Source organism: Rissa tridactyla, chromosome 4 (assembly GCF_028500815.1).
Source record: "Rissa tridactyla isolate bRisTri1 chromosome 4, bRisTri1.patW.cur.20221130, whole genome shotgun sequence".
NCBI lineage: Eukaryota > Metazoa > Chordata > Aves > Charadriiformes > Laridae > Rissa > Rissa tridactyla.
In genome coordinates, this window is record NC_071469.1 from 2,235,750 (window position 1) to 2,252,580 (window position 16,831).

At 66.4% G+C, this 16,831-nt stretch overlaps 2 protein-coding genes across 2 annotated transcripts; one reads left to right on the top strand and one right to left on the bottom strand.

Annotated features, from left to right (window-relative positions):
• Window positions 1-4,691: 4,691 nt before the first annotated feature.
• SLC15A3 (solute carrier family 15 member 3) lies at window positions 4,692-8,654 on the top strand. The gene is made up of 8 exons (XM_054197729.1): window positions 4,692-5,354; window positions 5,728-6,017; window positions 6,095-6,248; window positions 6,349-6,444; window positions 6,564-6,732; window positions 7,845-8,003; window positions 8,128-8,286; window positions 8,450-8,654. Exons 1-8 carry the CDS (start codon window positions 4,692-4,694, stop codon window positions 8,605-8,607), a joined length of 1,848 nt encoding a protein of 615 aa, XP_054053704.1. The 3' UTR covers window positions 8,608-8,654.
• Window positions 8,655-9,870: 1,216 nt separating this feature from the next.
• Window positions 9,871-16,010, bottom strand: TMEM132A (transmembrane protein 132A). The gene is given in 11 exon segments (XM_054199605.1): window positions 9,871-10,198; window positions 10,200-10,320; window positions 10,322-10,596; window positions 10,598-10,777; window positions 10,780-11,175; window positions 11,288-11,482; window positions 12,464-12,746; window positions 14,051-14,196; window positions 14,198-14,254; window positions 14,404-14,547; window positions 15,590-16,010. Coding segments are annotated over 11 exon segments (2,331 nt in total). The 5' UTR covers window positions 15,965-16,010; the 3' UTR covers window positions 9,871-10,039.
• Between the last annotated feature and the right edge of the window lie 821 nt (window positions 16,011-16,831).

A 16,831-nucleotide genomic window follows, 5' to 3' on the forward strand; every position in this document is an offset into this window, starting at 1 on the left:
CCTCGTTGTAGCTCGCGATCGACTAGCTCAAGAAGAGCATCCATTCGAGGCTTCGACAGGGGCCACTGCTCGACCCACACTGGATCGGACGATTTCCACGTCAGTCTAATTGGTGGAAGTGGGTGTACGGCAGTGGCCCTTAAGGTAAATTTGTCACCCTGGCATTTAATAGGGCTAGAGCGTCCCTTCCCAATAGTGGTGGGACTCCTGACATGACATATGGGAAAAGGTTGATGGTTTTCTCCGGTCCCTTTTCAGTGTGAAGCATAATTGCTATTAATTGGGCGCTCTTCCGAGCTTGGGTTAATCCCCCAACTCCGCCCACCATGGGGGCGTCTTCCAATTTCCAACATGGGGGCCAGCTCGGCTCGGGAAGAACTGTAACATCTGCTCCGGTGTCAATCAAAAAGGGGACCTTAATGGTGGTGCCATTGGGGATATTATAGAGAGAACAGATCCCCCACACCACCGGTGGGTTGTCACACGTTATTGCCAGGGCCACCCCAAGGTCTCGCCCCCAAGGGGTGGTCCTTGCTGTCCCTGAGATAAGGGCTGACTCAGTTGGACTATCGGTTGGGCCATAAAGCTGGTCGCTTCTCGAGGGGGCAACGGGTTCGAAAGCGCTTTGCGCCACCTGGGGTTGGTATGGCTGGGCCGCGGGAGCTGTGTGGGAGAAGGTTGTGTGCGGCCCAGGTGCCCTCTCCCCCTCCCGTTTCCCTGAATTTTAGTTCTGCATTCCTTAGCGAAATGTCCTTTCTTTCCACAAGACCAACACGGCCCTCTAGATCGATTCTGGCGTGGGGGGAGCGCTGTCGGCGGGTCCCCCAACCGAGGGCAGTTTGCCACAACGTGGACCGCTTGGCCACATTTAAAACATGCCATCAGATTAGCTATTGCGGTGCGAACAGCCACTTGAATCAGGGCTAAATGCTCTTCATTCACGACATGCTTAATCATGTCTGCGATAGTTGACCCCGGTGGTAGAGATCGTTAAGATTTCTTTGGTTTTCGAATTTCGTAAGCAGTCTGCAACGACCGGGCCTTTCGCTTCCGCGGGCAGGGTCGAGGAGTCGACCGCTGCCTGAAGGCGGTCTACGAATTGCGAAAAGCTCTCGCTTTCATTTTGTTTTATTGTGGACCATGGCGATGGCTTGGCGACAATTCTAGAGGCTACACGAATAGCTTCTCTGGCCGCACGAGTGGTTGTCATAACTTCATGGGCCCGCATGCCTTGAGCTTGCGCATGGCGGGTAACCATTGCAGGGTCTGTACCCATTAGCCGCTGCAGCCTGGAGCCGTGTAGCGGGTGGTCCGCTCCGGTTACTCGGGCTAGTTGCTTCGTACAGTTGTCCTCCCATTCTTGTTTAAAAACAATCATCCCTGCTGCGTCAAAGATCAATCTACAAGTTTGTTTTATATCGAACGGGAGCATGTCGTCTCCCCCGAAAACTCCGTCTATGAGGGTGGAAACCATGGCAGAATTAAGCACTTTGTCTGCGATTGCTTTAACAATCGCTTGTATATCCTTAGGATTTATTGGCGAGTGGACCCTTTGTCCCCCGTCCGTCACCCGGACCGGGAACGCTAGCGTGGCCGGTGGGGCCCAATTGGCGCATGCGATCTTTATTTTTCTCCAATCCGTGAGGGGAATTTTTCCCCCTCGCGTTTTCTCTTCATTGCGAACTGGGATATTTCGGCTTCTGACTCTGCCTACCCCTATTTCCTCCTCCTCCTCCGAACTTGAATGGATTGCGCGCCACTCCTTCCGCGCAGCGCCCGACCCGCAGTCGGAACCCGACTGACTGCTCACTTCCGGGTTCCAGCGCTTTTTGGTTGGGCTCTGGCCCCGCCCACTGACCTTGCGGGCGGGCCATTCCCTCCCCCTTCGCTCGCCCCGCCTTCTGCCCGGCGGGGTGTTTGCCCTGTGAGGGCATTTGCGCAGATGCCCGCTCTGATTGGCTCTCCGCCCCTCGCTCGCGCTCCCCTCCTCCCCCCGATCGCCCCCGCCGCTTGCCTCTTTCTCATTCTCCCCCTTCCTTTGTGAGCACCTGTAGGTTTCGGCGCTTCCTCCCTGTTCCCGCCGGGGGGGTCTTCGCCCCGCCCTTCCCCTTTGCGGTCGGGGCCATCTTGGGGCGCACGGGGGGGTGGTCTCGCCCAGGGGTCCTCAGACTCCGGTTTCCCTGCGGCACCCCCGGCCTCCTCGGCTAATTTGGCCCAGAAGGATTTTGTTTGGTTTTGTCCCTCCGCGAGCGGGACGGGGTTCGGGGATTGGGGGGGGGGCGTACCGCCCTCCCGCGGGTCCGTGGGCTCAGCAGGATTACCGTCGTCCGGGGGGCGCGGGGTCCGTGTGGCTGCCCCGACTCCCAGTTTCGGGGTAACCAACAAACTGTCCCTTGCCGCCCTCCAGGTATCCTGCTCCTGTATGGCCTTCTGCAAAGCCTGTACGACTTTTCCCCATGACTTAAAGATTTTTCCCACAACCCGAAGACATCGTCTCCTCGGCTAAAACTTTAGTACATTTGTCCCACACTTCTGGGTGGAGAATATCCACCGGCTGGTCGACGACCCCAATTTGTAAAAGCGTCGCAACTGCAAGGGTAAAATCTTTGGGCCTACAATCAATCCCCCACTGCTTATGTACTTGGGATAAGACCTTCCCAAGGGCTTCCATCCTCCTTGCTGGTCCTGGTCTGGGAGCGTCCTCCCCTGACCTCCCCCGCCGGGCTGGTCCAGCCGCTCCGGCCGCCGTTCACCCGAATCCAGATGACGATTCCCGGGTTTCGGCACCACTTGTTGCCTGGGGTTGGCGTGGCGACCTGGTTCAGGAACGGCACGGCGACCAACCATAGGCCGCTCGGTCCCTCAGCTCGCAGACACCAATGTGGTGGACGGCAAATGGCGTTTATTAGTACGTGACACAGCCTTATATAGCTCGAGTTTACAACGTCACTTCCGTCTGCTCACATCATAAACTAACCACTATTGGGAGAGGGGCTCTATCTTTCCGTACAGCGCGATATCTTCCGGCCGCCAGACCCTAACTACCTACAGGGGGGGCCATGGGGATGCTGGATGGCAATGGAGATGCTGGATGGCCATGGGGATGCTGGGGGTCGTGGGGATGCTGGGGGCCATGGGGATGCTGGGGGCCATGGGGATGCTGGATGGCAGTGGGGATGCTGGGGGTCGTGGGGATGCCGAGGGCCATGGGGATGCTGGGGGTCGTGGGGATGCTGGGGACTATGGGGATGCTGGGGGTCGTGGGGATGGGGGGGCTGTGGGGATGCTGGATAGCCGTGGGGATGCTGGGGACTATGGGGATGCTGGGGGTCGTGGGGATGGGGGGGCCGTGGGGATGCTGGATAGCCGTGGGGATGCTGGGGGCCACAGGGATGCTGGGGGTCGTGGGGATGGGGGGGCCATGGGCATGCTGGATGGCAGTGGGGATGCTGGGGGTCGTGGGGATGCCGAGGGCCATGGGGATGCTGGGGGTCGTGGGGATGCTGGGGACTATGGGGATGCTGGGGGTCGTGGGGATGGGGGGGCTGTGGGGATGCTGGATAGCCGTGGGGATGCTGGGGACTATGGGGATGCTGGGGGTCATGGGGATGGGGGGGCCGTGGGGATGCTGGATAGCCGTGGGGATGCTGGAGACCACGGGGATGCTGGGGGTCGTGGGAATGGGGGGGCCATGGGGATGCTGGATGGCAGTGGGGATGCTGGGGGTCGTGGGGATGCTGGGGACCGTGGGGCTGGGGGGGGCTGGGGGGCTGCTGGATGGCCATGTGGCTGCGGGGCGCCGTGGGGCTGCCGGGGTCCACGATGATGACGCCGGAGCCCATGGGGATGCAGGGGGCCATGGCTGCAGGAGAGGGGGGGTGCTGCCTTGTGTCTCTTCCTCTGCCCCGGGGAGCCCGGGGGGGCTTGTTTGGGCGGGGGGGGGGGGATGCAAGGGCATGGAGGAGCTGGGGGATGCTGGGAGGGGCTGGAAAATCCGGTGGGATGGGGGGGAGTTTTGGGGGGAGTGTGTGTCTGGGGGGGGGGGTGCGTGCCCGTGTGCTCCCTCCCCTCAACTTCCCGCCTCGCTCAGCTGCTAATTTTTTTAATTTTAATTATTATTTAAAAAAAAAAAAAAAAGAAGAATTAAAAAAAAAAAAAAAACAACAACCCGAAAAAACTTACGGAAACTGAAAAGCTTTGCACTCTCTGGCTCACCGCCGAAGTCCGTTGGAAAATATCAGCATGCGAGAGGCAAACAGCCCCCCCCCTCACCTCCCCCCCCCCCCCCCACCCCGGCCCCATTTCCTTAGGAAATCAGGCTGCAAAACAAACTCCTGTGGGTCGGAGATTTTGGGGGCGGGAGGGGGCGGGTGGCGGGAACCGGTGCCGTAGCCTTGGGCTTGGCTTTACGCTGGCCCTGGGGGGCTCCGGTGGGTGCCGGTGGGTGCACGATACCCTGGGGGAGGCGGTGGGGGGGGGGGGGGGTGTCTGACACCCCCGGAGCAGGGGAAGACGCCAGCCTCAGCGAGGGGCTTCGGTGCCCAGGACCCAGCGGTGCTGGGAAGGGGCGTGTGTGTGTGTGGGGGGGAACCCCCAAACCCAGGTTGGGGGCCGGGGGGCACGGGGAAAACCCCCAGGAAGGAGAAGCCGCGCTGGCTGACGGGGGTTTTTGGCTTCCGAGCCGTCATATGATGCCGGAATGGGGAACTGGGAGCCGGGGAGGGACAGGAGCCGAGGACGCCCACCCCAGGGTGGTGGAGGGGGGACACGACCCGGAGAAAGACCGAGGGGGACGGAGAAGGGGAGAACCGAAACGCTCCGGGGCATGGGGGGGACGGGGGACAGCGGGGAGCGGAGCCCCTTGTTGGGGGGGGCCACCCCTGAAGGGCCGGGGGGTGGCGTGCGCGGCTGTGCTGGCCATGGAGGGGCTGGAGAAGGCGGCTTTTTTCGGCATCGCGGCCAACTTGGCGTTCTACCTCACCAGCAGCGCCTTGGGCTGGGGGGGCAGCCAGGCGTCCTACGCCTGCCTGCTCTTCCTGGGGGCTTCCTACCTCCTCTCGCCCGTGGGGGGTTGGTTGGCCGACGTCTACCTGGGCCGCTACAGGGCGGTGGCCATCAGCTTCTCGCTCTACCTGCTGGCCGCGTCCCTGCTGCCCGTCACCGCCTGGCCGGACGGGCGGCTTTCGGTGTGCGGGCACCCGCCGGCCGGCACCAGCCTCAACTGCTCTTGGCACCACGGCGGGACTTGCCGGGGGACACAGTACTGCGCCCCCACCATCTACGCCGGCCTCCTGGTCATGGCGTTGGGCGCCAGCTCCGTCAGAGCCAACCTCACCCCCTTCGGCGCCGACCAGGTGAGGGGGAGCCCGGCGTCCTTCTCCTTCTTCCCGTGGGAGAGCACCCCCACCACGCGCCCCCCGCCATGGATCTGTGGGTCTCCCTTCTGCGGAGCCGAGGTGGGGAGGGTCTCCCGTGAGGTTGCACCTCCAGAAGATCACCTCCAAAGCCTTCGAGACCCTTGGGAAGTCCTTGCCGGGGGAAGGAGGGAGGGAAGGTGGGAAGTGAGGGGTGGGATGGGGCGTGGGGGGGGGGGGGCGCTGGTGGGACGGGATAGGGGGGATGCGGGAAGGTGGTGGGATGGGACCTGGGGGATGAGGGTGGTGGGATGGGGGATGAAGCAGGAGCCCTGCGTTCAGGGCTGAGAGCCGCGTCCCTCTGTGCTGGCAGGTGAGGGACCGGGGCGGTGACGCCACGCGGCGCTTCTTCAACTGGTTCTACTGGAGCATCAACATCGGGGCCGTCTTCTCCCTGCTGGTGGTGGCCTTCGTCCAGCAGAACGTCAGCTTTCTGGCCGGTTACCTCATCCCTGTGGCCTGCCTGGCCTTGGCCCTCCTCATCTTCCTCCTGGCCACCCCCACCTTTGTCACCAAGCCCCCCACGGGCAGCCAGGTCTCTGCCATGATCAAGCTGGCCCTGCAGAACTGTGGCTGCGCTTTGTTGGGGGCCACCGGGACCAGGTGAGAAGGGTGACGAGGGCTCCGTGGGGTGCTGAGCCCTTCCACCATGACCATTCCCACACTGTCCCTCTCCCCAGGACGAGCCGGCGGGAGCCAGGAGACCCTCTCCCCAACAGCAGACCCCAACCTGGAGCCCCTTCGCTCGAGGAGGACCTTGCCAACTTCCAGGTGCTGGCCCGGATCCTGCCGGTGATGCTGACCTTCATCCCTTACTGGATGGTCTACTTCCAGGTGAGGTGCGGGGTGGGCTCTGCGCCAGGCGGGGACCATCGGTGGTGGGAGGTCCATCCAGGAGATGAGCCCACGGAGCCACCATCCCGTTGTCTTGCAGATGCAGTCGACGTATTACCTGCAGGCTCTGCACCTCCGCATCCCCAGTATCTTCCAGCACGGCCAGGACCGCACCGGCATCCTCCAGGGCTACACGGTGAGGGATGGGGCCGGTGGCTCCGTGGACCAGTTGGATGAGGGACGGGGTGGGAACCGGGGCATCCCACGGGATGCTGAGCTCCTCGATGAGGGCTGGGGCTTGACCTGCCTCTGCAGTTCCCAGATGCTTGGCTACTCCTGGCCAACGTGGTGGTCTTGCTGGCCTTAGTGCCCCTGAAGGACCACCTCATCGACCCCTTCCTAGCCAGGCGGCGGCTGCTGCCCTCGGCACTCAAGCAGATGGCCCTGGGCATGTTCTTCAGCCTCGCCTCCATCCTCGCGGCGGGTAGGACCCGGGCTGGGATGGGACGCTGGGGTGGGGATGCTGGGATGGGGACAAGGGATTGGGACGTGGAGATGGGATGCTGGGGGAGGAATGCTGGGGCGGGGACATGGGATTGGGACGCCGGGGTGGGATGCTGGGATGGGGATGCTGGGGTGGGGATGTAGGGTTGGGACACCGGGGGGGGATGCCGGGCTGGGGTGCTGGGATGGGGATATGGGGTTGGGATGCTGGGATGGGGATGCTGGGATGGGGATGCTGGGATGGGACGCTGGGATGGGACGCTGGGGAGGGACGCTGGGGTGGAATGCTGGGGTGGGATGCTGGCGTGGGATACTGGGATGGGGGCGCTGGAGTGGGACGCTGGGGAGGAGTGCTGGGATGGAGACATGGGATTGGGATGGTGGAATGGGATGCTGGGGAAGAATGCTGGGAAGGGGATATGGGATTGGGACGCTGGGATGTGACGCTGGGGTGGGATGCTGGGATGGGGATGCTGGGGTTGGGATGCTGGGGTGGGGATGTAGGGTTGGGACACCAGGGGGGGATGCTGGGATGGGGTGCTGGGATGGGGATATGGGGTTGGGATGCTGGGATGGGATGCCGGGATGGGACGCTGGGGAGGGACGCTGGGGTGGGATGCTGGGATGGGGATGCTGGCGTGGGATACTGGGATGGGGGCGCTGGAGTGGGACACTGGGGAGGAGTGCTGGGATGGGGACATGGGATTGGGATGCTGGGGTGGGACGCTGGGGTGGGATGCTGAGATGGGGACGCCAGGATGGGGATGCCAGGGTTGGGATGCTGGGGTGGGACGCTGGGGTGGGATGCTGGGATGGGATGCTGGGATGGGATACTGGGATGGGAACGCCGCGGTTGGGACGCTGGGGTGGGATGCTGGGATGGGGATGCCGGGGTGGGGATGCTGGAGTGGGATGCAGGGATGGGACACAGGGGTAGGGACGCTGGGATGGGACACAGGGATGGGATGCTGGGGTGGGACGCTGGGGGTGGAACGCAGGGATGGGATGCTGGGCTGGGGATGCTGGGCTGGGGATGCTGCCGCGGGCAGGGACTCGGTGGGTGCTCAGCCCCCCCCTTCCCGCATCCCGCAGGTGTCCTGGAGCGGGAACGGCTGCAGTACGTGCGCCGCAACCAGACGGTGCCGCAGCTCGTGGGCAGGGACCGCTACCCGGCCGTCACGCTGCCCGTCTGGTGGCAGGTCCCCCAGTACCTGCTCATGGCCAGTAGCGAGCTCTTTGCCAGCATCCCCGGTGAGCGGTGCCCACCTCCCCCCGCCCCCCCCCCGGAGCTCCGGACACCCCCCCAAGCGCAGAGTTGGGCTCGATGGAGGAATCCCAATTCATTCCAGCCTTTTCCCGTCGCTCTCTCCCGCAGGCCTGGAGTTCGCCTACGCCGAAGCCCCCAAGTCCATGAAAGGTGCCATCATGGGGCTCTTCTTTTTCATCTCCGGGGTGGGCTCGCTGCTAGGGTGGGGGCTACTAGCCCTCCTCTCGCTGCCCCCCCGTGGCTGGATGCGCTGCCCGGGGGACTACGGTGAGAGCGATGGCACGGGGACACGGGTGTCACCTCCTCCCTGGAGGGGAGGGGGGCTTTGTGGCCGGTGGGGACGGGGTGTGGGACGTGTGGGGGTGTCCTGAGGGTCACATACCCCCCACCCCCCAACCCCCCTGGGCTCTGACCACCCTCCGGCTCGCAGGGAGCATCGCCGGTTGCCGCATGGATAACTACTTCTTCCTGCTGGCCGGCATCCAGGCTGTCACCTGCCTGCTTGTCACCTGGATCTCCAGGCGCTACCGGAGCCCGGCACCGTGGCCGGGTGTCCCCCCCCTCTGCAGGGGACTGGAGGACGACTGACGTGGTGCCGCTGGGGGTGACAAGGCATCACCCCCCACCACCACCACCACCACCCCCACCCCCCCTTCCCTGGGGACAGGGATGCTGGTCCCAGGGCCAGCAGGGCGGAGGGGGACGGGAGCCTGATCGGAGCTGTCACCCCGTCTCTGTGGCCCCGTTGTGGGGAGGGGACCCGGCCGGGAGCAGGGTGACAGAGTCGGGGTGGGGGGGGGGAGTGTCTCTTGCTGTCACCCAGGGTGATTTGGGGGTGTCCCGGGCTCACTGGGACAGACTGGGAGGGGTGGAAATCCCCACAGCACCCCCGAATAAAGGGACCTGCCGGCCCATCTCTTGCGGCTGCCATTGCAGGAAGGACATTTTGCCGGGGATTGGGGACACTGGGGACATACATTGGGGACACTGGGGACATTGGGGACCAGCCACGGTTGCGGGTGGGGGGGGGGGGGGGGACGCAGAAGGGGCTGCTCCTGGATGCCGGGGCTGGATGGGCTGAGGATGAGGAAGGCGGCAGCCACGTCCCCGTGGCAGGGCAGGGAGGAAGGATGTCCCTGTCCCCAAGGTCACCCCGGCTGGGACGGGGCCAGTATCGGTCCCCGAGCCCTTCCCGTGACCGGCGTTTGTCCCTCAACGTCAAGGGCATGTGCCCCAACGTCCCCGGGGGGGCTCCGTGCCTGGCAGAGCCGGTCCCCGCCGCCAGCGCACCTCGCCTCCATCATCCCCCAGCCCTGCTGCGTCGTGTCCCGTCCCCCCCCCACCCCCTGCCCCATCCCAGGGGACAATGGCGGGGGGGGTGGGGGGGGGGGTGGGACGTAAAAAAAAAAAAATAATAAAAAATTAAAAAAAAAAAATTTTTTTTTTAAATATTTTATTTTTGTACCAACGTTCGGAATTAAAAATCTGCCATAAATAACAGCCCCCCCCCCCCCCCCTCAACTTTCCCCCCGGGGGGGGTGGGGGGGTGGGGGGGGGGGCGCGTTACAGGTAGAAAATGCCGGGGTCGTACAAAACGGATGCGGTGGGACGGGGGTTGGGGGGGGTGGGAGGGCAACGGGGACACCCCTCCCCTCCCACCCCCCCCCCGGGGATCAGACCACAGGACTCCATCATCATCATCATCATCACCATCATCATCATCATCACTATGAACACCATGGCGCAATGACACCCAAAGCAGTAAGGACACCCCCCCCCCCCTCCCCCACCGAGGCCCCCCGAGGAGGGCGATGCCGGAGACACCCCCCCACCACCACCCATGTCGTCCGTCCCCCCCGACCTCCCTGGGCCACCAGGAGGGACAGGCGGTGGCCCCCAGGAGCAGCACAGCCCGCTGCAGGAAGGGGATGGCGGGGGGACACATGTGTCGTCCCGTCCCCCCCCCAAAGGGTGGCGTGGGGAGGAGGTCGGTCCCTTACTGGGGGGTTGAGGGGGGGGGTCAGGAGCTGCCGCGGATCCTCTCCATGTAGCTCCTGAGCTCCTCGGGGTCCCGCAGCCCCATGTCCTCGCACACCCAGCGGATGTCGTCCTCGCTGGCCACCAGGATGGACTGGACGTTGGGGGCGGGTTGGGGGGGTTCCTCGGGAAGGCGGGGGGGGGGCGAAGGTGACAAATTCCACCCGCTTCCTCCGGCCTCCCCCCGGCGCGCCCCCTTCCTTGCGGGGCAGGGGAGCCGGGGTGGCGGCGGCGGCGGTGGGACCCCCCCTCGCCGTTTTCGGCACCCGGCGGCGCCCCACAGCAGCATCGCCCGGGTTGGGTGGCCACCTCGGGGGGGGGCTCGGGTTGCCGGCGATCCAGTTGCCGGCTCAATTCTTCCTGGTCGGTGCCCAACCAGACCCAGTTGTGGGGTTGGGGGGCGGTGGGGGCGGCCCCGGCATCCGGCGCCTCCTTTTGCTGGTAACGCAGGACGAAGAAGATGCAGTTGACGAGGAAGATGAAGATGGCCAGGCAGAAGACGCCCAGCAGGACGTACATGCCGATCTCCAGGTCGGTCACACCGCTGAGGAGCCTTCACCATCTCCTCCTCCTCTTCCTCCCCGCCGCCGTAGCCTTCCTCCTCCTCCTCTTCCTCCTCCTCCTCCTCCGAGGAAGACCCCAACCCTTGGAGCTTGGTGGCGGCGGGTCCCACGCCGGCGGGGTCCCTCCGCCGCGGTTCGCTGGCCGCCGTCACCGTCACCCGCCTCCCCCCGACATGGCCCCCTCGGCCCGCGGGAAGGGCGAGCTGAGCCGGGGTCGGCCACCCCCGCGGGGTCGGGGGCTAGTGGGAGTGGGGATGCCGCGTTGGCCCGGCCCCACTTCCAGCCAAGCGGTGGCGGTGGCCAGCGCGGCTGCCCGGTGACGGCCCCGGCGACAGGCGTCCGGGGGGTGCAGGTGGAGCTGCAGCAAAGCCCCCCGCCCCGGTCCCTCGGCCACCACCCACGGGCGGGCGGTGGGGACACCGGGGGACACCCCCCCAACGGTGGCCACAGAGGGGTCCAGCGAGGTGACGGCGACGGCGGCATCCTGCCAGCCATACAGCTCCAGCGGGGCCAGCGTGCGGTCGGAGAAGGACAACCAGAGGGACAGCGTCGCCTCCTGCCCGGGGTGACAGCCGGGGTGGCACCGGAGTGGGGGGGGACACCGGCCACCCCGGCACATCCAGCATGTCCGTGTGTGTCCCCGTCCCCCCTCCCCGTCTCCGTCTCACCTGCTTGGGGATCCGCAGGGTGGGCGTCCCCCGGGCGGTGACGGTGACCATGGCGGGGTGGTGGCCGGGCTGTGGCCGCAGCTCCAGGGCCAGCCCTGCCACCACCTGGGCCCGCAGCTCCGTCACCGTCACCTTCTCCTCCGTCACCACCAGCGTCTGCTCCCCCAGGATGGAGGCCGAGAGCGGGGACCGCACCTGGGGGCAACGGGGGGGGGGGGGTGGTGGTGGTGGTGGGGGGGGGGGACGCGGACGGGGACACACACACCCCCCCCTTGGGAGCCCCCACACTTCACGGCCTCCATCCTCTGACCCCCCCCCGCCCCGTGCCCTGGCCCCCCAGGTCCCCTCTCCCCCCAGGACCCCCCTTCCAGCCCCACATCTCCCCCCCTCTGCCCCCCCCCACCCCCTCCATCTTCCTCCCTCTCCCCTTCAGCCTCCTCCCTCCATCTCTCCACCCCCTGCGCCCCCCCAGGACCCCCCTCCAGCCCCCCCATCTCCCTCCCTCTCGTCCCAGGACCCCCCCCTCCAGCCCCCCCATCTCCATCTCTCCACTCCCTGGCCCCCCCAGGACCCCCCTTCCAGCCCCACATCTCCCCCCCTCTGCCCCCCCACCCCCTCCATCTTCCTCCCTCTCCCCTTCAGCCTCTCTCCCCCCCCGCCATGACCCCCCTCCAGCCCCCCCCATCTCTCCCCCTCCAGCCTCTCTGCACCCCCCAGGTCCCCTCCAGCCCCCCATAGCCCCCCCTCTCCCCCCAGGACCCCCTTCCAGCCCCCCCATCTCCATCTCTCCACTCCCTGGCCCCCCCAGCACCCCCCCAGAACCCCCCTCCAGTCCCTGGACCCCCCCGCCTCCCCCCATCTCCCTCTCTCCCCCTTCCCAGGACCCCCCTCCAGCCCCCCATCTCTCCCCTTTCAACCCCCCATCTCCCCCCTCTCCCCCCAGGACCCCTTTCCAGCCCCCCATCTCCCTCTCTCCCCCCCCGTGACCCCCCTCCAGCCCCCCATCTCTCCCCCTCCAGCCTCTCTGCACCCCCCAGGTCCCCTCCAGCCCCCCATAGCCCCCCCTCTCCCCCCAGGACCCCCTTCCAGCCCCCCCATCTCCTTCTCTCCACCTCCTGCCCCCCCCCAGCTCCCCCCAGGACACCCCCCTCCCCCCCACCCCCCCGCAAAACCTACCTCCACGGAGGTGACCCCCGGCTCCCGGCCGACCACCACGGTGCCCCCCTCCAGGGAAGCCACGCGGGGGTCCTGCACCCGGGTGCGGTTGGCCACCAGGTGGGTGACATCCAGGAGCCACTCGGGGCCGGGCAGGTAGGCGAGGTGGCGGCCACCGTCCAGCGGGTGGGCCACGAAGTGGGCCAGCACCCTCAGCGCCGTGCGCTGGTACTGGGGGCGACAGCCCCGCGCCCGCCGCTGCTCGGCCTCCTCCTCCCCGGGCTCCTCCGCCTCCCCCGGGGCGCTGCGGGTGGCAGGGGACACCCGTGTCACCAGCCCCGGCGCGTGGCAGGGGGCGGGGGGGGGGACGTGTCACGAGGGCGTGGGGGGGCTCCGTGGGGCAGGGACACGTGTCACGAGTGCGTGGGGGCTCAGCTGGGCAAGGGCGCACAGCGCCATGGGGCTCCGTGGGGAATGAACATGTGTCATGAATGTGTGGGGCCTCAGCAGTGCAGGGGTGCACAGCACCATGGGGCTCAGTGGGGCAGGGACATGTGTCACAAGTGCGTGGGGCCTCAGCAGGGTAGTGGCGCGCAGCGCCATGGGGCTCAGTGGGGCAGGGACACGTGTCACGAGCGCGTGGGGGCTCAGCAGGGTAGGGCTGCGCAGCACCATGGGGCTCAGTGGGGCAGGGACATGTGTCACAAGTGCGTGGGGGCTCAGCAGGGTAGTGGCGCGCAGTGCCGTGGGGCTCAGTGGGGCAGGGACACGTGTCACGAGTGCGTGGGGGCTCAGCTGGGCAAGGGCGCACAGTGCCATGGGGCTCCGTGGGGAATGAACATGTGTCATGAGTGTGTGGGGCCTCAGCAGGGCAGGGGTGCACAGCACCATGGGGCTCAGTGGGGCAGGGACACGTGTCACGAGTGCGTGGGGGCTCAGCTGGGCAAGGGCGCACAGTGCCATGGGGCTCCGTGGGGCAGGGACACGTGTCACGAGTGCGTGGGGGCTCAGCTGGGCAAGGGCGCACAGCGCCATGGGGCTCCGTGGGGAATGAACATGTGTCACGAGTGCGTGGGGGCTCAGCTGGGCAAGGGCGCACAGCGCCATGGGGCTCCGTGGGGAATGAACATGTGTCATGAGTGTGTGGGGCCTCAGCAGGGCAGGGGTGCGCAGCGCCATGGGGCTCAGTGGGGCAGGGACACGTGTCACGAGTGCGGGAGGGCTCAGCGGGGCAGGGACACGTGTCATGAGTGTGTGGGGGCTCAGCAGGGCAGGGGGCGCATCACATGGGTGCCACGGGGCTCAGTGGGGCAGGGGCACGTGTCACGAGTGCCATAGGGCTCAGCGTGGCAGGGGTGCGTCCCACGGGTGCCACGGGGCTCAGTGGGGCAGGGGTGCCCACCCCAAGCACCACGGGACTCAGCAGGTCAGGCACACGTGTCACGAGTGCCACGGGGCTCAGCGGGGCAGGAGCACATGTCACAAGCGCGGCGGGGCTCAGCACCCCCTCCCATCTCCCTCCTCGCCCGCCTTGCCGCAGTGGTGGTGGGGGGGGTTTGATGCCAGGGGCCACCCCCCCAACCCCACTCCCCGGGTCCCCAGACTCACCTCTCGGGGCCACCGGGCAGGCGCCAGCCCCGCACTTGCTCCAGCGCGGTGTCACCCAGCTGGACGCGCAGGGGCAGCAGCGGTGCCCAGACGGTGAAGCGCAGCGAGGCGTGCAGCCGCCGGGACCAGAAATCCACCCGCGCCCCCCCGCGCCCCCCGGCTCTCCTTGCCCCCCACGAACACCGCGTCGCAGCCATCCGAGACCTGGTTGGGGGGGGGGGGGGGGGCAGGGCGGAGGGGTAAAAGGGGAGCTGGCAGCGCCCCCCCCCTCCCCCGCCTCACCGGGCAGGGTTGGTGGCGGGGGGGGACACCATGGGGGACATTGTAAAGGCCGGGGGGACGCCGCCGCTCACCTGCAGCACTTGCTTGTCGGCCGACTCGCAGCCCGGGGGCTCGCTGAGCTCGGCCACGCCGCCCCCCGCCTCCACGGCCACCAGTTTTACTGGGATGGCGCGGGGGACCCCCGTCAGCGGGGCCGTGTTTAGGATCTCCAGCTCCTGTGGGGCAGAGAGGGGCAGGGACACGCGTCACGAGCGCGTGGGGGGCTCAGCAGGGGCAGGGGTGTGCACCCCGAGCAGCTCAGTGGGGCAGGGAACTGTGTCACGAGTGCGTGGGGGCTCAGCGGGGCAGGGCTGCACGGCGCCATGGGGCTCAGTGGGGCAGGGACATGTGTCACGAGCGCATGGGGGCTCAGCAGGGGCAGGGGTGTGCACCCCGAGCAGCTCAGTGGGGCAGGGAACTGTGTCACGAGTGCGTGGGGGCTCAGCAGGGGCAGGGGTGTGCACCCTGAGCGGCTCAGTGGGGCAGGGAACCATGTCACAAGGGTGTGGGGGGCTCAGCGGGGCAGGGGTGCACAGCACCATGGGGCTCAGTGGGGCAGGGACACGTGTCACAAGTGTGTGGGGGCTCAGCCAGGCAGGGGTGCACAGCACCATGGGGCTCAGTGGGGCAGGGAACCATGTCACAAGGGTGTGGGGGCTCAGCAGGGGCAGGGGTGCACAGCGCTATGGGGCTCAGTGGGGCAGGGACATGTGTCACGAGTGCGTGGGGGCTCAGTGGGGCAGGGGTGCGCAGCACCATGGGGCTCAGTGGGGCAGGGACACGTGTCACGAGTGCGTGGGGGCTCAAGTGGGGCAGGGGTGCACAGCACCATGGGGCTCAGTGGGGCAGGGAACCATGTCACGAGTGCGTGGGGGCTCAGCAGGGCAGGGCTGCACAGCACCATGGGGCTCAGTGGGGCAGGGACACGTGTCACGAGTGTGTGGGGGCTCAGCCGGGCAGGGTTGCGCACCCTGAACAGCTCAGTGGGGCAGGGACACATGTCACGAGCACGTGGGGGCTCAGCAGGGGCAGGGCTGCACAGCGCCGTGGGACACACACACACACACACACATCACGAGTGCGTGGTGGGACTCAGCCCCCCCGCCTCCATGGCCCCCAGTTTTACCGAGATGGCGCGGGGGACCCCCGTCAGCGAGGCCGCGTTTAAGATGGGAGGCGGGGGGGGTGGGGGGTGGCTGATGTGGGGGTGTCACCCACCTGAACGAGGGGGACGAGGGCCCGGACGTCCCGTTCCGCCACCTGGATCTCCCAGACCAGTTTGTCCTTCTGGGCCTCGGGGTCCTGGCCGGGGTACTCCACCTGCCAGGTGAGGGGCCGCGCCGGCGCCAGCCCCCCCGTCCCGTTCTCCACCCCCAGCTCCAGGTGCAGGAACGCGGGCGAGTCGGCCACCCTGCGCCAGCACCCAGCGCTCGGGGCTGTCCCAGTAACCCCCCCCCAACTGGGACATACCGGGAGCGCTGCAACCCACAGGTCCCCCTGCTCCAACTGGACCATACTGGGATGGGAGGGGTGCAATGCACAGGTCCTCCTGCACGGACTGGACCATACTGGGATGGGGGCGGTGCAACCCATAGGTCCCCCTGCTCTAACTGGGCCATACTGGGATGGGAGGGGTGTAACCAACAAGTTCTCTTGCTCCGACTGGACCATACTGGGATGGGAGCGGTGCAACCCACAGGTCCCCCACTCTAACTGGGCCATACTGGGATGGGAGGGGTGCAACCCACAGGTCCCCCTGCTCTAACTGGGCCATACTGGGATGGCATCAGTGCGACCCACAGGTCCCCCTAGTCCAAACTGGGATGGGAGTGGTGCAACCACAGGTCCCCCTCCTCCAACTGGACCATACTGGGATGGGAGCAGTGCAACCCACAGGTCCCCCTGCTCTAACTGGACCATACTGGGACGGGAGGGGTGTAATCAACAAGTTCTCTTGCTCCGACTGGATGATACTGGGACAGGGGTGGTACGACCTTCAGGTCCCCCCACTCTAACTGGACCATACTGGGATGGAGCAGTGTCATGCACAGGTCCTCCCTGCTCCAACTGGGACATACTGGGATGGGAGCACTGTCATGCACAGGTCCCCCCACTCTAACTGGACCATACTGGGATGGGAGCAGTGCGACCCACAGGTCCCCCTGCTCTAACTGGGCCATACTGGGATGGCATCAGTGCGACCCACAGGTCCCCCTAGTCCAAACTGGGATGGGAGCGGTGCAACCCACAGGTCCCCCTGCTCCAACTGGACCATACTGGGATGGGAGCAGTGCAACCCCACAGGTCCCCCTGCTCTAACTGGACCATACTGGGGACGGGAGGGGTGTAATCAACAAGTTCTCTTGCTCCGACTGGATGATACTGGGACACGGGTTGTACGACCTTCAGGTCCCCCCACTCTAACTGGACCATACTGGGATGGGAGCAGTGTCATGCACA